Below are 20888 nucleotides of genomic sequence, written 5' to 3'. Positions count from 1 at the left end.
AATCAGACAAAACCACCATTTCCACTTTAAAATATAGATTCCACAAACTGAAACTGTGTTTGCCTATATGAATAGAAAGAACTAAAAGAGTACTGGGAGAAAAATTCATATCAAACATGCTTTTAAATGGATTCCAGCAATGTTATTATATATTTCTTACAATATATTTTATTTATCATTTCTCTGAAATGTGCTAGATTTTATATTAGAAAGAAAGTTTGCTTTACTCTGTCATATCTCTGGTGAGCAGACGCTCTAGTATTAATGTAAATCGTTGATTTAATTTTTAGCTTTCTTGGTTTGCCCCTCACCTACCTAAGAAATGATTTCTCTGGTGATAACTAACACATCATGCTAATGAGAGAATCTAATGCACAATAGAAAAATGTCACTACTAATAATATTTGCATGAAGTTAAATAAAGCAACTGTAAGAGAATGTCAGACAGTTGTTCTTTAATAAGACACAGTTTCACAATGAAATTATGTTGTTAATTTTGTTACATCATTGGGTGAATCCTAAATTACTACATAATGATGCACAGAGTCATTTATAATTCTAACTTAGTATTTCACTTGTGTCTGAAAAGAGACCTTATTAAGGGATCTACATTTTATTTGAAACAGGTTAAATATACTTCACCAATAATAAAAGGTAAATGCCTCTAATAATGTGTAAAACATGGGCTAAAGCCATTTACCTGTTACGGTTTCATGTGTGAAAAGATTTCAAAATATATTAGACTATTGCATCCCTTAAAGTAGCAACAAAGAATTTTGAGATTCTCTCAAATGCACAAAATATTTGCAAAAATAGAAAAATCACCTTTTAAAACCTGATTAAGAAAAAAGAAAAAAGCTTCCCAAAGCAGGCCTTGTTTTCTGCTTTTAACAATGCTTAATGAGGTTAAAATGGGCAAAATAATGTTCTAGACTCTAGGAGATTAACACAGAAGATGAGCAAAGGGTTTCTGGTCATTCTCGACCTGTCACTGATCAAAGTAACTCAAAAAAGAACTTCCTTTACAGAAGTCAAGAGTCATGCCCTTTAAGGTCATCAAATATTTGTCTGCATGAAAAAAAAAAAATTACCCTTTTAGAAAAATCTTACTTAAACATGGGAAAGTTGTAGAAAGGCAGGAAAATATGGTAAAATCATCATATCTTGAATGTAAGGGATACATACTTAATTCTATCAAATCTAAAATGGCTTTAGTTTGTGATTTTTTTATTAGAGGTAGACAGACTGACAGACTTACATATAAGCAGATCCAACTTTGCTCATACAAAAGACAAAGAGTTTTATATCCCTACTGCTTAATTTACCTATAGAAGACACAAATCTAGATTATTAAATTTCAGTATTCATGAGATATTTCTACAAGTTTTGCTGTACTTAAATAACACTGGTGGTTAATTCTCTGTAACTCAGTTTGAAACCTGCTAGTCAGTCTTTTCTAATATTTAAAGAAATGATCTGGTAAAACTTAAAAGTGTTTATATTATTACAGAAAACTTTGAAATAAGAAAATAGATCCAATCAATTCTATTCATTTCAAGTGTTAAATCAATTTTTTCTTAGAAATTAAAATTATCATAACACAGAAAAACCTCTTCATACAGAATTCTGCATATCTGATTAAACTGGACAAACTTTTACCTGTAGTAAAACAAAAGCTGGCTTCAATGTGTATATTGAAACTAGTATTCCTTGAAACTGTTGGCTTCAAGAAAATCATTTCAAGAAAAGTGTCTTTCCTAAGCGCACAAGCGCGCGCACACACACACACACACACACATACACACACACTCCCTGAATCAACATTGCTGATGAACTATAGGTAAAGAAAATAAACATACTTTAATAACATGTACAGCACATATATTTTTAGATTTATACAGTCTGAATTTAAGTTTACATAATATTTATACAAACTAAAATATCATCCTGAAGAAGAAAAAAAAATACACTCATACACTCCTTACATGTTTTCCAAAAATGCACAGGAGGTAAACATTTAGTAAGCACAACAGAAAAAAGGGAGGGAGGGGTTGAGACTACCTCCATTAAAACCAAAACCTAAAAAATATATATATACAGTTAAATTACAACACGTTTTAAAATTGTGATTTTTCTCCAATTTACCGCTCTGTTTAGTAACTGGCATAATACTACGTAGTTTTATATAGCATCCGTTATGCATAAATTACCTCCTTGTATATCTACTCTTTTCATATAGTAGACTGATTCTAAGACACATGCATGCACACAGGTAGAGACAAAATAGATCTTTATATATCCATGAAGTCAAACAACTGGATCAAAGATACCATATTAGCTTAGTTGCACGAGTTTTTCTCTCTGAGTGACTTCAAATTATTTTCCTAATTCTGATCAATCATTTATATCATTTACTTTTCTTTGTTTTTTAGCTAAAATGTTTTCCATGACTTAAAGTCTCCTTAGATTCAAATCTACTTGGAAATGGGCTAGTGCCAAAGAAGCAATCTAACACCATCTATGTGGTTCAATAGCCATTTATCAATTGATCATTATCTCTATCTGGTTTTATTAACTCTTTTCTAGCTAGAGGGAGACCTAAAGCAATCTTCCCTTCACATACACACATACACACTCACACACACCTGACCTTCCCGAACTAAAGGAAAACCCTAAACGTGACATACAATTTTTAAAGTGCGGCACAAGTTGCTTGGCCCTACAGTGAGTGAAAACACACTCTGTGTTACAAGCACGGAGAGAGAGACACCCAGGCAGGGATGTGCCTCAGAAACACACCTCTCAAATTGGCACTCTACAGTGACCAGGAGTATCTCTGGGAGGGAATGAACTTTTTAACTTGCAAGAATGGGAAATAGCTCATGAAGAGTTGCTTATTGGGTTTATGTTGATTGCATTTAAATCCCAGCTTACTGTATCAGCAGTAATCAGGGTCCCTCTACAGGATATGTCAAAATACACCTTATTCAAATGCATTTATCCTATCTAGAACAGCGTGATAAAACTGTTCGCTAGCTAAATGCTACAAAACCCTGGCTCTGTGCACCGGCTTCTGCAGACGTACCTCTAAACTTCTGGTAGTTTACAGACTACCAAATGGTTTTCTTCCTTTCATTATCAATACTTTAAAAAATCTAATTAACTCAATGAAGTATTTAATGCTCATGAACTCTTAGAAGCAAAACAGGTTTTAGAAAAAGAAGGCAATTGCATTTTTTTTTTCAACGAGTGGAACAGCACCAATTTCTTAACAACTACCATCTACTTAAAATCCAACTGTATTTGCCAGTAATACTTTCGTGCTGTGTGGATGATACTATCACGCTAACTCTTGCTTTGTGTGGGTTTGGTGTAGGCTTTTGAACAGCAAGACGTGTCTAGGAGGGAGGCACCAGGGAACTTCCCTCCCTCGCTTGAGCACAGTCCAAGATGAAAGTTTCTGGGTTGTTTCCCTTCGCTTCCTCTCACCCTCGCTCCCCCTCAGAGCCGCAGAGCCAGCAATTGTGCAAGAGGAGCCCGGCGTGCAGGGCGCGTATCACCAAGCGCGTGGTACGAGCCGCAGGTTCCCGTGATTAATTATCAGTTGCTGCCGGCCTCACACTAACACGTCGGCTCTCCCGGCAGAGCCAGCACACCCAGCCGCCCGCAGCGTGGCCCGGACGGAGCAGCGGCTTTGGGGAGGACGCCGCGGCTGCGCCCGAGTGTGAGTGCGCTGGCCAGCGGGCGAGCAGGCGGGCGGCCGGGCGGGCCGGCGAATGTGCGGGAGCCCAGCCGGCGCCGGCGGGGAGCACAGGGACGAGCGCGGAGGTGGGTGGGCGGCCGGACGGGCAGGCAGCCGCGGCCGGTGCCGAGTAGCTGGGACCTGCCGGCACGGCCCGCCACGCACACCGCCACCGCCGCCGCGACCCTCGGCGCTGGCAGCGATTCCTGCACGGCCTCCTCTCCGCAGGTAGGAGTCGAGCTGCTTCCAGCCCCGTGGAGTCGGCGGGGCTCTGCAGAGGGGCCCCTACCTTTTATGGCTGTTAGGTTGGAGAACCTACTCTGCGATAGCAGACACTTCGACAAAGTGATCATCAGTAAAGACAGAACGATACATTTTTTTGGACGGTGGCTATTTTTTTTTTCCTTTTTAATTTTAAACAGAAAACCGAGAAATAAAGTCCTCCCCTGACCCAGGCTATCCTGTGAAACTTTGCAACGAATGCCTTTGCTTTCTTTTACTTCAGTATCCTTTCCCCTTTTTCTTTTAAGGAGCCCTCAGGGAAACCATGAAGTAAGTAACCCTGCACATTCCAACACCACAGTTAGGATAAAACAGTAACTATGAAGTGACCAAATTTTTTAAAATGTTAGAAAGAAAAGCAACAAACAGAAGTCTATGTAACAATTCAAGTTTTCTTTAAAAAAAAAAAAAAAAAAAGGAAAGAAAGAAAGAAACTTACCTGTTGGGACATTCTGAATAAGAGGTTAGTATCAGCGTTTTGCCATGTCCCCATGAACCCTGGTTCAGCTGTAGTCGTTCTGGTTCCGAACTGCATGGAGTTGTCAATACAGGAGTCTCTTAAAGTCAAGTCTCTTGCCCTCTTTGGCTCTCTGTCTCTCTGTGTCTCTCTTTCTCTCACATCCACTTCTGCCTCTTCTGACTGAAAAGTGAAGGTGGATTTTTTGAGCTTCTTGGCAGCCAGTAGCAGGAGTGTAGTGTAGTTAAGAAGCTGGCTGAACTGTGCATTTCATTTGGGAAGGGGGAGATTTGGGGGAGGGAGGGGGTCAGAGCTTCTTTCGCACCTTCTGCACAGATACCCCTATCATTTATGCATAGATTGTGACTCCCCGAGCTTGCCTTTGCTCGGTTTAACAGCTGCCTGTCAGGTGTGCAGGCAGCACTGGAGACCCAACCATCAGCTTCAAACTCTCAGCCACTGCATGTCATTGGATAGCAGAGCTAAGAGTCAACTGCACTGTTCCACTGTCAGGCACCAAATGACACCCTGCACTAACCCCTCTCCAAACACACAGATAGACACACACTTATGCACACTCCAAACAGCACCATGATCACAGACGGCACACGGGGTGAGGAGAAGCTGAGGCCCTTCCCAGGGAAATCTTCCCAACAATGCTTTCGGGTATAACATGCAATATCTGACATCAGTCTTTAACATTTATAAACTGCTCCGCTTAAACATTTTTTTTTTCTAATTACACTGGAAGAAAGAAAAATATTCAGCTCTAAGAGAATGTTAAGTTGGCTCAGTTGTTGGCTAAATGTTTGCTCCTAAAAGTCATATAGTCTGTGCTGGGCTATTTATAACTACATATAAACTCCTAGAGAAAATAATGTACATAAAAACTTGACCTTCCACTCTGAAAAGTAAATAAATAAACCTAGCAGTTTTTTGAACATAGAAGATACACAATAAACATTTGCAAAATAAATACATAGTATTTAACATCTAGTTCCTCTGGTCATTAATTATTAAATTAGAGGTTAAGTAATAAGAAACTGAATGGCAAGGAAAAAAGTGTACCTTTTCTTAAAGCTCACAAATAGAAAAAAATCCTTTGTTAAAGTTCCTGGATGAAGCATCTACAATACCCTTTCAAATCATAAAAAAGAAAAAGATGAAAGAAAAAAAGCCTGTCCCATTTTAGGGAAAAAAGTAATGAATATAAAAATTCCATTTTTCATTGAGATCTCTATGGAAAATTCTATAACGTTTTCATGCCTGATGAAATATAACCCGGATAGCATGCTGTATTTTTAATTAAACCAGTTTTAAAACAAAACATCTATTTATTATATAGTATTTATCTACCTCATTTATGGAAAAGCAGAACTGAAGAAAATGTACTGTACATAAACAGTAACTTCAAAATGGAAAGCTAAATTCATGTCATCTCATAAAAGTAGTCAGCAGGAAAAAGCCATCCTTCCTAAACTTAAAATGTAAGGAACATTAATCTTCAACCACCTACAAATATTGAGGACAAATGTACCACTCTCCTTGCTCCTTCTTAACTCAAGAATAACAATAAACCTTACTCTCTGAAACAACAAAAGAAACAGAAAAGAGCTTCAATGGCAGCTCTGTGTCATTAGTGGACAATGAGAAAAGATGAGAAAACGTACACTATGTTGACACAAATGTGCCTTCCCCTCTAGAACCGACATCTCCTGAAAGCTTTTCTGTTAAACTTCCCTCCGGTTCACCACCATTAAGCACAAAAAAGTCTCAAAAGCAGCAAATTCAATATCTGAGAAGAAACAAACAAGAACCCAAAGAATTGTTGCCTTAAAATATATGAAGTCCACCTGTGGTCAATAAAAATATTCTTGAAGGGGGAGGGCAGGAAAAGCCCCTATGAGTCAATTGTCAACAGTGACTGTACCTTTACAGCTAGCTATTACCCACTTAAACTCCCTCTAAAATTTGCTAGCCTCTTGATTTCTGAAGTGGCACTCAGTGCCTCAGTCAAGCTGCCTGCTCAGCTCCTGACCTTCCCACTAATGGCTGTTATTTGTGGGAGGCTTAAGGACACTGTCAATAGCAAGCTTCCTCCTCGCTCCTCTCAGGCTCTGTTGTATCGCTTTGCCTGCGTGTTCTCTCTCGCCTGCCTCTTGCTCTCCCGCTCTCCCCCTCATACTCCCCCTCCTTCCTTCTTCTCTCCTTCACTCCCTCCTTCCTCTTCTTCTAGCCCCCACCCCTTCTTTCTTTCAGTCCAGTAGTCCTCTTCTTTTCCAGGTATCATCCCTCCAACCCCACCCCAACCACACACACAGACACACACACACACACACACACAACACAAAAATCAACTGGCATGCAGCAGCAAGCACCTGCAGTAATAGACTCTTTTATTAAAACTGTTATTCTGCAAGACTTGAAATTCCCCATGGACCAGGCCATGTCAAAGCCGATATAATTAACTAGAGGCTCAGCAACGGATCAATTACCAGACAAGCAAGTGATAGTGAAATCAATGAAAGATCATCAGCCACATTATCAGTGTTGCAACTCATTAGGGCAAAACTGAGAAATGTGCTCAAAGCGAGCCCAAGCAAGGTGGCATTACAAAACAAAGGGCTAATTTGGAGACCCTGCTGTGAACAATCTGTAACAGAATTAGCCTTTTTTCCCCCTAAACTGCACACCTCCGTAACTAAATGTGACAGACTGAGAGAAGCAGTTTATTAAGACACCAACCCCAAGTTTATTTAGTTCATAAACTCTCTCCTAGAAAATCAATACAGTCTGTACAGGGTTATTAGGCTGACTAGCTAATACATCCAAATCTGGTCTGCCCAGCCAGCAGTCTTCTGACAAAATGCTACCCAGCGTAGGCAAACTGAGCTCTTTGAGATATCAAGGCTTGAGGTTGCTCTAGATGAAACAGGTCTGCAAGGTAACTAGAACCCATGTATGAATGCAAAGGCACACATCTCAAAGGCACCAGGATATCTTTCCAAGGTTTAAAATTTTTCACAACAAACCTATCATACAGTACAGCACTTGCTAAATGGATTGCACAAAACAAAATTTTAACTGGTTTGTAAGACTAGTGTACAAAGAGGACAAGCTTTCTAAGAGATAACAGTTAACCTAAAGTCTTAACAATAAATGAATCAGTAAACTAAAACAAAACCTCAAGCATATACACAGGGTGTGCTTTGCGGATTTTAAATCTAGAATAGTCATTATTAAATCAAGTTTTGAAATTACAAATTAGACTCCTCTAGAAGTCCCCAAAATACATGATCTGAACTTGCCACTCACTGCCAGTATATAGAGTCTTTGATCTTGGGCTAATTTTCTATCTAGCAAGAAAGGCACAGGTTACAAAAAATAAACCTACAAGGCACAAAAAGAACTTCTAAGTTAGTCCAGTGGATATATAATCTGTAGATGATGGAAGAGTTGTCTGGAATCGTTTGGATTAGAGTTATTTAAGGCTGGCGGGGGGGTAGGCATCATAGTAATTGCTTTGTACTGTCCTGATTCCAAGTATTTCAGTTAAAGAACTACAGATACTAAAGGCTATGTGCTGGCTTTCCCATATTTACTGACTGTGAGAGATGGACTGTGGAATTTGAGAATACACCAACTAGGTCCAAATGGCAAGCACGTTATTAAAGACATTATGGGAATGTGAATACCTCCACCTCACAACAATACATAGCAGATACACACTTGGAAAAAGTAAGAAACTCAGTGCAGTTTAGCAGTTTACAATGTTAAAACAGACTGGACAACTGTCAGAAAGAAAACAAAAGATAATAATTTTTGGAAGTGATTTCTGATGTTTATGATTTAAAATGGTCCAAGAAAAGGATTACACTACTAACATGACTTCAGTATACTGGCTCTAAGACACTAAATCCTAAACTTCAAAACAAAAGTCCTTATTTTCACAGGACTTTACTAGAATTCAATTTATAGATTCTTTAAAATAAACATTTTCCTCTAATTTTCAAGCTGGTACCTTATTAAGCATTTCATAGCTCATGTTTTTGCGTCATCTGTAAAAAGTTAGATACATATATATATATATATATATATATATATATATTCTAAACCTATACTATAGATGCCAATGTTTTAGATAGTAATTAAAAGTTGTAATTACAGAGAAATTGTATTTTTTAAAACCTTTTTTGCATATAACTACATACTGTGCCTGTACCCTCAATGAGATCCAATTAGTTGCAAAGAATTTGCATTTCAGTTAGTATGGGATAACAAGACTATAGGGAGGCACAATGCAATTCCACCAGCAGAGTAAGAAAGTGTGTTCTTTCTTGTTAGCTCTGTAAGCAATAATTCCCACAACCTACTGTTTAAAATGTTACTGATCTTTTCAATATTTTGGTATTGAGGTAGATTTAAGTTTTCCGTCCATTAAAAAAAAAAAATCACAAATTAGTGTAAATATCAGTCACAATGAATACTTACAGGAATAAATGAACAAAGAATTTTGTTTTGTGTGTATGTTTGTGGAGTGGGGGGGGGGGCTAGTGGGGGGATATTGCATGATTTTTCTTTTCCTTTTAATACTTACTGTTAAGTTCTTTAAAAACACATTGCTTTCTTAAAGTAAGTTCCATAACAAGGGGCAGAGCAACCTCACTGGAAATAATTCTATGTAAATATATATGGTTTTGTGATGCAGGGATGTAGTTAGAACACTGAGAAAGTAGTCAAGGATTTTCATTTCTTCTGGTTATGTTTCCAACAATGTAAATCCTAAGCAAATATCAAATAAACATATAATTTATATACACAGTATAACAAGCATCTCTAGGACTTCTGCTGGTTCACGGAACAATACCTGTAATTCCCTGGGTTCAGTTCAGCAGCTGTTAACAGATTCTGTAATCTGTAATGACAGTAAACTGGCCTTTGCTCTTCTTTTATTCACTATTCATTTTCAAGGCTTGGTTAAGTACAGAGCTGGGTTAAAGATCAGTGGTTTTTCATGTGACACATGCTGGTATTCATCTAATGGCTTGTCAAGACAAAACTGTCCCTGTTCTTGCCAAAATAATAAAAATGACGCTCCACATCGCATGACAATCAGCACTTCCTTATGGCAAAACAACTCAAGCTTTTGTAACTCATTCAGTTTACAGAAAAAAATTTTTAATAACAGGCTATCCAATCCTATATGTGGAATTAGGTTGTCATTCTCAAAGGAGATTTTTTTTTAATGTTTCGTATGCCTCTCTTAACTCTAAAGCAACATGTAAACTACTTTCTGATCAAACCAGACTTTACCATATAAGCTACAAATTCATATGGCATTAAGGAATATAACTTAATATATGCAAATTATGCAGAAGCAGCAGCCTGGGCCCAGTCACAGAGGTGGGGGGAACCAATTGAGGAAATGTCATTTTTCTTGAGAACAAAGTATGGGACTTGCTTTGCAACATCTGTTGGGCTGTGTGAAATGTTAACAGATGTCTTAAGTGAAAAAAGGAAAAAGAATTAATAAAGGAAACCTCCTCTGAACAGATAATCCACCCAAATTTCCATATTCCTAAGGAAAAAAGTTGACAGCAACCTTTTTCCCTTGTGAAACCTGCCATCCCTACTTTATTGTGTAAAGTTTCATTTTCTGTGTGAAGTTAAGGGATGAAATTTTTGCCTCACTAAAAAGGATAGGAAAAAGTAAAAACAATAATTTCAACTGAGGTTTTCCCTTTGTGAATAATTGTATCATAATCTAAGCTGCCTCTTTTCCCTTGAGTCACATATGTAAATTGATGGGAGAAGAGTGAAAAGTTCACCCCCCCCCAAAAAAAGTGACACAAAAAGATGAAATATTACCCTACTGTGCCTGCACGTTGGGGGAAAGGAAGGAGGAGAAATTAAAGGGTAATTCTTAAGGTAAAGTTCTAATATGAACATATCTCTACATATTAAGGTGTCCATCTTCACAATTAGGATTCACCCATCATTTATACCTACATCTCTGCATTCTCCACGCATTCCCACTTTCCTTCCATTACTAGCCTAGTGTTCTACAGCACTATAACCCAATGGTCATTAAGAAAACTTCTGGAATATGCTAGTTAGATCCTGGTATTTATATCTTTTTTTTTTTCATTTTAAAGATTTATTTATTTATTTGAGAGAAAGCAAGAGCACAAGAGCACCTGGGACAGAGGGGGAGGGAGAGGGATAAGTTGATTCCCTGCTGAGCATGGATCCCAGGAGCCTTAGATCACAACCAGGGCCAAAACCAAGAGCCAGACACCTAACCGATGAGCCACCGAGGAGCTGGTATTTAAATCTTACAACTGGTAAACTTTTCTAACAGTTTTCATTCATATTTCAATTTATTCGATGGTCTAACCAAACATGAATGAAGCAGCCTTGAATCCAGATTAAAAAAATGATGCATACACACCAACTACTGAATCTAACCTAGTGTCTGCTTATACATGCTATAAATTCTCCTCTTTGGAGATATCTGTTCTATTGCTTATGCTCTTAAAAACTCAAGACATAAGTTTGGGTTAACAGTTCGTAGATTAACAAGTTCCAAAATGCAGTTAAGGATCTTTACAGATTTAGGTGAAGGAAGAAAATAATGTGTTGTCATCTCTGATTGCCAGTCTCAATCTCTCTCTCCTCTATGAGATTCTGCTTTAACACTGTACATGTTCTTTTGTGTTTACAGCTATATCTTCTCCAGATGGCTCTGGCACCCTGGGTTGAGCATTTCAACATATAGAAACCTCAGCCAGAATAGCCTGGAGATTCCAGGGGACAAGATCATGGTCCACACTGTAAATAAGACATGCAAGCATGCTTTTGGTTTTTGGTTATTTGTTTTTGGACAAAGCATTGTGGGTGCTAAATGCTCTGATGTTTACTCACAGGAATACCAACCACATCGGAGCATAGGACAAAAAATAATAGTAATAAGCACTATACCCCCAAATAAAACAAAAACCAAAACCAAAAAACTGATCACTTACACTGAAGGAGAAAGCTCCTGCACTGAAAACGACATTATGTGACCTCAGACCCAAAGAGGAAAAGAAACCTCCCAAAATAAAATTTGAATATGACATCAATTTAAATCACTTTAAATAGTGGTACAGACATCCCCCTTGAGCAAATAATTATCCAAAACCTTCAATTTTTTTTTTTGGGGGGTACTATTGTAAAAGGAAGAATCTGCTCTGGTTGACACTTGTCTCTGCACCAACTAGAACAACCAATGTGATATAGCATTTGCTGACAGCCTAATCAGGGGCTCGGTTTCAGAAAAACACATCAAGGATATACCAAAATGCCATAATCCCTTGATGTCCTATGAAAAATTTAAAAATTAAAAGATTTGGGTAGGGTGTGGTAGATGAGGTAGTTTATAAAATATTAGGGAAATGATGAATACTTAGAATCAAAACATCTGCAGATGCAAAAGCATCTGACGTCAGCATGAATCTTAAATCTCCAAAAGATCAAACATTTTACCTACTCTGTTTGGGCTTTAAATAAATAAATAAAACGAAGTAACTTTGTGTCTTCTTTCGGGTCAAACACTGACAATGGCTTCTTGCTTCCATAATCTGAAGTCAATGTTTTATGAGAAAATCTTCCGGAGGAAAAGAGCCAATGATGTATTTCCTTAAATGAGTATTGAAAAACAGGCTGGAGAGCGTCCAGTGGAGAATTACTTCTATATGATCAAGAAAACTTGCAAGGATTGTAAAGATAGTATTAATTTCTTTATTTACTTCCTTCTACAGTTTATGGACCAGGAAACTTGCAGCCCCACTGAAGATGTCATTGTAATAATTGAAATTACTGTCAGGAAGGAAGATTGAGACTCAGAGACACCCAAGAAATCCAACATGGTTTTTAGAGTTATCGTAGAAGAAAACAACTTTATTGATGGTACCCCCATATATGAAATTCACAAACCTAGAAGACAAACTTAAAAAGTAAAATCCCGGGACATCTGGGTGGCTCAGTCAGTTAAGCAGTTGACTTGATTTCGGCTCATGATCTCAGGGTCCTGGGATGGAGTCCTGCTTTGGTCTCCTGCTCAACAGGGAGCCTGTTTGAGATTCTCTCCCTCTCCCTCTGCCCCTGCCCCTGCTTGTGCACACGCATACTCTCTCTCTAAAATAAATACATAAATCTTTAAAATGTGAACCAACAATACACCTAAAGTTCCAAAACCTTTATACAACTAAACAGTATTTTCTATCCATACATATTTAAATAGAAATGTTGGAATAAATTTAAATGAACCTGGAGATGGTTTCCGAAAATAAGAAACCCAGAAGATATCAGAAACTCAGGAGAGCAAGCTAAAAATGGGAAGAATTAACAGTGGCTTAAGTCTGACTAGTACTGACCCACGGTGGGGGTAGTGGCTGCAAGAGGCACAACAAAAGCATCTAAGGTACAAGCACTGTGCTGTGTCCTCATCCACCTGGTGGTTTGGGGTATGGTCCCTTGATAAAAATCCAACAAGCTACATACACATAGGATTAGCACACTTTTCTGTATGCATGCTATGCTTCACTTCTGTAAGTTTACTATTGCTACATTTAATGGCACTTCTACTAAAAATAGTGATAACAAGAGATTACAAGTATGAGAAAGAAAAAAAAAAGGAAAAAAAAAACCAGCATGGAAGAGAAAAGGGAAAAGACAAAAGACTGCAGATATTTATCACTGTCAAAAATTAATCAAGTTGCAACATGGAGGCTTAAGTGGGTAGGAAAAGAATAAATGAAACAAGATGGGATTGGGAGGGAGACAAACCATAAGTGACTCTTAATCTCACAAAACAAACTGAGGGTTGCTGGGGGGAGGGGGTTTGGGAGAAGGGGGTGGGATTATGGACATTGGGGAGGGTATGTGCTTTGGTGAGTGCTGTGAAGTGTGTAAACCTGGTGATTCACAGACCTGTACCCCTGGGGATAAAAATATATGTTTATAAAAAATAAAAAAAATAAAAAATGTAAAAAAAAAATTAATCAAGTAACTGCCACTATGTGTACTGCTTGCAACAGTTTCTTCAGAGGTAAGAAGTGTTGGCAATCAAGTAAATATCTGAGTTTCACAGAATGAGGATGAATGTGAAGGCAGTAAGTGGGTGGGAGAAAGAATGATTAGGTGAGAGATACCTTCACTAGGCAATGCAAGAGTGTGAGTGTATCCAAGTGGCTTAAATGGAAAAGAACTTCATACACAACATAGGATCCTGAATCATGCTTGCTGGTTACTGCTCTTTGAGCTTGTCCTATGATCTGTAATTATGACTATTTTGGGGTCGGTAATTTGGGGTGGGCACAGAGTGTGCCTGTTGAGAGACTGGGAAAGAGATTATAGACACTCTGCAAACAGTATTATTCGGAGGCATGGAGGCATGGAGTACAGCAAGACAATTTTTTTTGGGGGGGAAGATTTTATTTATTTATTTGACAGAGAGAGACACCGCAAGAGAGGGAACACAGGCAGGGAGAGTGGGGCAGGGAGAAGCAGGCCTCCTGCCAAGCAGGGAACCCAATGTGGGGCTCAATCCCAGGATGCTGGGATCATGACCTGAGCCCAAGGCAGCCATCCAACGACCTAGCCACCCAGGTGCCCCAAGACAATTTTTTTTTTTTTAACTGCAAATATAACATACTCCTCTGACCCACCCAAACACATTTTAAGTGTTCCAGTCTCCAAGGCTGACAGCAGCCAACCATTAAATAAACAAACCCTGGGGAGAATGAAGTAGCAAAGTGGGAACAACTGAATAATTTGCTAATTGATAAGGGATACACTTTTATCCTGAATAACTAAGTTTCTCATTTCCTTTTCTTCCACTTTTTATAAAGAAGGACATTTTAAACATTTTTAGCCACCGCTAGGGAATACTGATCAAAGCCCTACTTGCCAAGTATAAGAAGGTGTGGGGAACATGAAAGTTAAGGCATAGTCCTTGCTAACAAGAAGTTTATAATCAGTACAGAAGATAAGCCATGTATAAAAACAACCTTAATAAAACAGAATGTGATAAGAGAAGCTTCAGCAGAATCCTACATGACTTGGAAAAAGAGATTCCTTCCAGCTGGTGTTGTAAGAGAACGTTTCTAAGCAGAGGCAGCATTTATGCTGGAACTGAAGAACCAATAATATCCCTAGAGAAGTGATCCAATTTGCCTAGAAGATAAGGTAGGATCTGGGTAGCAATGATGAATGAAAGGGACTGAATGTTCAATAGGAACTGTTATTACTGGAAGGGCCTTATACTCCACTATAAAGAGTTGCTATTTATCCTGTATCCACCAACAGTCAGAACTGCTGAAAACTTCTCACCAGCAGCACGGTATGATCATTACGGCACACACTAAGATTTATCTGGCAACAGCATGACAGACAGACTGAAGTGTGAAAAGACAGAAGCAAACCCACCGATTAGGAAGCTGTTACAACAATCTGGGTAAAATGATTACAGGCAACAGGGCTGGGGGTGGGATGGGGAAGAGCAGATACAATATGGAGATAAAACCCAGGGGACAAGAATGACTGAGAAAATGTGGGTTACAAATGAGAAGAGTCAGGGTGCCTGGGTAGCTCAGTGAGTTAAGCCTCGGCCTTTGACTCAGGTCATGATCCCAGGATCCTGAGATTAAGCCCCTTGTCAGGCTCTCTGCTCAGTAGGGGGCCTGATTCCCCTCTCTCTGCCTGCCTCTCTGCCTACTTATGATCTCTCTCTCTGTCAAATAAATAAATAAAATTTTTTATTTTGAAAAAAAAATGAGAAGAGTCAAAGATGACACAAAAGCTCTAATATTCTGAGCATGGGAAATGGTAGAAGTATCCACAGAAATGGGGATGAACTAGTTTGTGGGATGCTGCATTTGAGCTAAGGTTGTGGAAACAGCAGATCAAACCAATGACAAGGCAACTAGAAAACTTCAGAAAACAGACTGACACTAGAGTTTTCAGATCTGAGAGCCATCTACAGAGAAGTGACACAAGAGGTAAAGAAGGCAGAGGTTAGCATCTTAGGGAACACTGATGCTTTCTGGGGAATAAGACAGAAGGAGCAGTATTAACAAGGGCATTACGATGGTCCAGTGTTCTGAATGATAAGAAGTCAGAGTTTAAACAGGCAGAGTTTTAAATGTTCTAAAACAAAACAAAACAAAATCCACTATATTTAGATTAGAGTAAAACCAAAGAGTAGCACCTAGTAGTAAATACAGTAAAAGGAAAGCAAATGCATGGGGATGATAAATACCAAAATCAGAGTAATGCTGGTGCATGGGGATGGGCACTGGAGAGGAGGATGGTAACCTGGGGCTTCACATGTATTTTTACATTCTAAGTTCTTATGTTTGGACAAATGGGTGTCCGTTATACCTTCCTCTTATATACCTGTGGTTGTAATATTTTATAATTATATTTTGTGCCCTGAGAGAGAGTTCTTAATGGACAAATTGGTATAAAAGCTAGAATTCAGACTGTAAAGGAGCTAAGTAAACAAAGTATAAAAGACAAGGAGGTGGAAAAGGCAAAAGGGTCTTCAGAGAGATTCTGCGAAGCAAGCATGTAAAATAAGAAAAAGTGCTCTGAAAAGTTTGTAGGGCCTGGAAGAACTTGTGTGAGTGTGCTGATGGTCGGTTACATGTTACAGGGGGGAAAAGAGTGTATTATAGACAAACGGGACAAAGCCAATGGAGGAAAGTTATTGAAGATCTAAGCCAGAGGGAAAATGATATAAAAGGGTCCTAGGAGAGAATGTGATCAAGACCACAAATAAAAAGGGTGCCCCTGAAGGGAGAGGGGAAAAATTTTTCTCAGAAACCAAAGGTAAGAGATATATATATAAAAAAAAAAAATCTGCAGTTAAACAATATATGTATTGAGAGTGCTTGTGTCAGAAAGCCAGTTTACTACCCATCTCCCCAACTAAACTCGCCACTGGTTGAAAAGGAAAGAGTTTTATCTATTTTTGGTCATCTGGGGACTGACAGAATGCTTAACACACAGTAGATGCTCAATAAATGACAGCTGCACAGAAGGAGTGATCGTCTCAGAAAACAATGACAAATCAAGGACCGGTGGGGGCAAGGGTTAGGTCCAATTGGAGGAGATGAAATGAAACTCTGAATCAATGAGAAATGAATAAAAGAAATGGCAAGTAGCAGAATGGATCCAGGCTTGGATCTCACAAACTCTTGAGAAATTTCAAACGAGCAGACTGGGTTTAAGAAGTGTACCTCAGATTTCCCACTTTGGGAAGCAGGACACTTAGAACAAGCAAGAAGTTCTCCATTCAAAACTGAAAAATGCCTTGCTCCAACACATACACCCTAATAGGCAACAGTACATCGTAAATCAGTGCCCTTATAAGGCATTCCTATAGTACATAGTTCTTACAAAGTGAAATACCGAGAACTGATTTTTAGATGAATTTATTCAATATTTTACTTAGGTGTCTCCTGATTCTAAGTGTTTCCTATGTAGTGTTTTTAAAATGTCTGTGAATATATTCCTGACTAATGAAATTCACCGAAGCAAACAAAAATCAAAAATCTTTATGCCATGTCACATACATGATTTGCATGAAGGAGTGGGAGATGTGGAAGAATGTCACTTCATTAACAAGCGCGAGATGGAGGAGAGCGAAGCTCCACTCCTTACTGCCTGGTTTGTATCTCCAAGACTGCAGCTGTGGTCCAAGTCACACCAGCCCTTTGCACAATTAGTGAGGGCTACATTAGCAGAACCGGGCACTCCAAGTCCAGAATCCCTCCAGAGAGCAGGGGAACGATGAGTTCCATCACCTGGCCAACATCAGCAACCGCCAGTCACCTCAGGGACTTGGACAAAGACATTCATCCGCTCTGCCGGCAACCACTACAGCGTGCCTTCCTAACAGAGTCCTTTCTGTGAGGACCACTGTCTAAGTGACCTGTCACAGAGCTTTATAAAGCAGCATTAATACTGTGGGCCAAAATGAGATTGATCTTTGAGCTTCGTGGTCTCCTGTTGTCAACGGTGCATTATAAAACCAATACTAAATACTTTATAAACAGGTCTCCCTACAGTGTATTAGAAAAACAGTGCATATTTCATGCCCCATAGTTAGGTAGCCACATATCCATCAGACTAATAAATTATTTATTAGGTGCTCAGAAGTGCAATAAGAGTCAATAAACTAACTTCTGAATACTTATAAACTACCATTTCACTAGAAATTGTACCTGAATAAGAAAACGAGCACACTAACGGAATGGGGGAATGGAAATAATCCAGCTCTCTCAAGTGTGCCATTAAAAGGAAGCACAGGCCTTATGGGTGAGAAGAGACAAAATTGTTTGTCCTGGAAAGAGTCTGGGTTATTGAATTTACACAGAGGGCACTCCCTAACCCCATGCTCATTTCCTTTCTCTCCTATATCATTTTCTCTAGTCCTACCAACCTTGGGGACAACTCAGGAAGATAAAAACTGGTGGAAACATTTCGAACATACCCTGAATCAGACCAGATGACATCCACCAGTAATGGTTTGCACTTGACATCTCCAAAGAAACTATACAATGGCTCAAGTGCACAAGCTTTCTGCTCTATGCCATGGCATTGAACATTTACGAAATCTAACATTTCGTGGAGCACTTTTTTTTCTGTTTTCAGTTAAACCTCCCAAGACCATAGATGCCCTATGATCCTGTCCTAATGCCCACTGCAAGTTCATCAGGCACCTCTTTCCTAGTCCCACCCCTCTGGAAAAGGACCTTCTGGTTCAAGAATGTGTTTCAAGCCTTCATGAAGGAATTCTTCAGCTGGGAGTTATTTCCCAAACTATCAGAGGCGTGGACTTTGTGTAGTATTGTGGGTGCCCTGGTTTCACATGTTGGCCACATTAATACTGGAGATCAAGCATCTGTAACCCACAGCTGAGTGTGCTCCAGCCCAAAGCACCCACAAGGCCAGCGCCAATGCAAACCACTCTTCCCATCCCACATCTGAACCACACTGGTTTTCTCCAGGAGCCAGGGGCTGAGATACAGTTCTGAAAATGAAGGTTTTGGGTTCTTTCCATTCACATGATGGGTATTGAGTGTTGAGAAGAATACTGCCAGAGGGACTGGCTCTTTTTTTCTCTCTCATTCCACACCAAGTGAATAAACCATAAAGAGGTTTACAGTGTCTAATGGTGTTCCAAAATCTCCCAGGGGGGGAAACCTAAACAGATAAATATATAGATTCTTGCACACTGTTTTCATTTTTCCTCCTAGAGTCTTACGGTTTTACCCATAGGCTGGACAGTTAAAAGTTGAAAGACATTTTATGTGGGTAGGAAAAAAGAAGTAGAAATTAAGGAGAAACATGGAAGAGACCTGATCTCACATTACTTTCTCAAAGAGATCTCCCCAAATCCTAGAAATAATGGAAAAGTTGATGTAAAAGTGTAAGGCAAGACTAGTTTCTTGTATTGCTTTTGCTACTACAACCCTACAGCTAAGACAATTATTCATATTAATGAGTTTGGTATGTAGACAAACTATAAAAGATGCAGTCTCTGACCTCAAGTACTTATCTCTGTCTTTTGGGATTTACTCCTCCTGCTAGATTTACTTTTATTCTTCATACCCTTGCCCAGAGGAAGTGATCATCACTCAGGACTTGGAGCATTTCCATGGGTGGAGTTTAACTGTGGCAATGAGAAGTGAGGGAACTTTTGCCCTTGGACAGAGACAATGTTGGCCCCACACCTCAGGATGTCTCATTTGTAACAAAGAGAAATACAAACTCGCTGTGAGATTTTACACTGGCCTCACTAAGCTTTATCAGAAAAACCTTATAAAGTGTGAAAGCATGCTGTATTCCAGTGGTTTATCACATCAAGCACACACACACACACACACACACACACACACATGCACGCACACACACTGTATCACTGCACACAAATGAGCTAACATCAGACGATGGTCTCTAACTCATCCTTTATGTTCAGTTATTTACATTTTGTGTATGTGCTCACAGCACACGTAGGAGAGTGAGCCATGGACTCAGTTTTGCCAAGTGGTTAAGTCCGCAACTGCTACAGTCTGATTACTTGGGTTTGAATACCTGTGGGACCTTTTTATTAAATATGTGACCTTAGCAAGTTACTTAACTCTCACAAAGTGCCCAAATTCCTCATCTATAAAAAAATAATAATAATCGTTCACCCAGTTGTGAAGATTAAATATTTTGATGAGTGCAAAAGGTTTAGCTGAGAGCCTAAAATATAGGCATTCAATAAATATCAGTTGCTACATATACATGTGTATAAAGAGAGATTTCTAACTATAAGTCCACAGGCCAACTTTGGCCCTCAGGCCAAGTATGTTTTGCTTGGCTTCCTCCCTGAGTGTGTATGAGTATGCATGTATGTGTGCTTAATTACTGGCGAACATGGTAAAAAAGAAAAAATCAAGACGTTTTAATTTAAAGTATGGCTTTCCAGCTGCTGGGGATAGAATGGGAAGAAGCAAAAGGTGGAGTTTCAGGAACTAAACATATGGCAACAGAAATCTGTGTTCTTCCTGACAACGTTCTGCAGTGGTGGTGGAGAAGCTGTCTTTTCAGCAGGGCTCACAGATGAGCACAGTCTCCCCCGCTCCTCTTTGTCTTACACCCCAAACGTCTCCCCCAATCCCAAGACTTGCTGTCCACTATGGCCAATCGAGTTTGAGACCCCGAGCTATCCATTACGTCTCATCAACCTTACACACATATATGGAGAATTCAGGCACACATAAAGGAAAAGTCCTATTAAGAAAAAAAAAAGGCAAGTACCAAAACTATTTTCTATTATGTCTACCTCTGGTAAAAACAACACTGAAATTCATTATGTTCCCCTTTGTACTTCCCTAAGCTCTATATATTTCTGTATTTATGTCTGTAAGGTGAGTAAACCCATCACCTGTCACCTGTATCAAAGCCTCTGCTACAATGACAGACAAAAGATATGTGACAGCTATTAAGTATTAGTGCTTCTCAAACATTTTTAACCAGTGGAGACCTCTTTAAAAAAGAAAGTCATTCTAAACACACAGGACAGAAAGCTTGGGCCCCTTGGCTTCTAAAGTCTGAGATACCTTCACAGAATATAGAGGGTATACACCAAGAAAAGTTTAGAAAATTGATCTACTCCCACTACTTTACTATACACAAACAAAAACACAGAGGTAAAAAAATCAAAAAATGAGATAGTGGTAGAGCTTGGACAATTTTTTGAGGCCTATGTCTCTCTAACTATCATCATCAGATCAAAGCAGCGGTCCAGAGAATCTAGCCATGTGCAAGAGCTGCTCTACTGATTTGCAAGAACAGACTATTATACTTTCA

At 39.1% G+C, this 20888-nt stretch overlaps 1 protein-coding gene across 7 annotated transcripts in view; it reads right to left on the bottom strand.

Moving 5' to 3' along the window:
* BNC2 (basonuclin zinc finger protein 2) overlaps positions 1–20888 on the bottom strand; it is a 431681-nt gene that overhangs the window by 294471 nt on the left and 116322 nt on the right. For all 7 annotated transcript variants that reach the window (XM_059143441.1, XM_059143448.1, XM_059143449.1 and 4 more), the window contains exon 2: positions 4464–4664. In XM_059143441.1, coding sequence (XP_058999424.1) covers positions 4464–4664 — 201 coding nt within the window. The remainder of the gene's footprint in view (positions 1–4463; positions 4665–20888) is intronic.

The sequence above is a fragment of the Mustela lutreola genome, chromosome 12, assembly GCF_030435805.1.
Source record: "Mustela lutreola isolate mMusLut2 chromosome 12, mMusLut2.pri, whole genome shotgun sequence".
In the NCBI taxonomy this organism is placed as follows: domain Eukaryota; kingdom Metazoa; phylum Chordata; class Mammalia; order Carnivora; family Mustelidae; genus Mustela; species Mustela lutreola.
The sequence above is the reverse complement of the archived record's forward strand: the minus strand, read 5'-3'. Positions and strand labels throughout refer to the sequence as shown.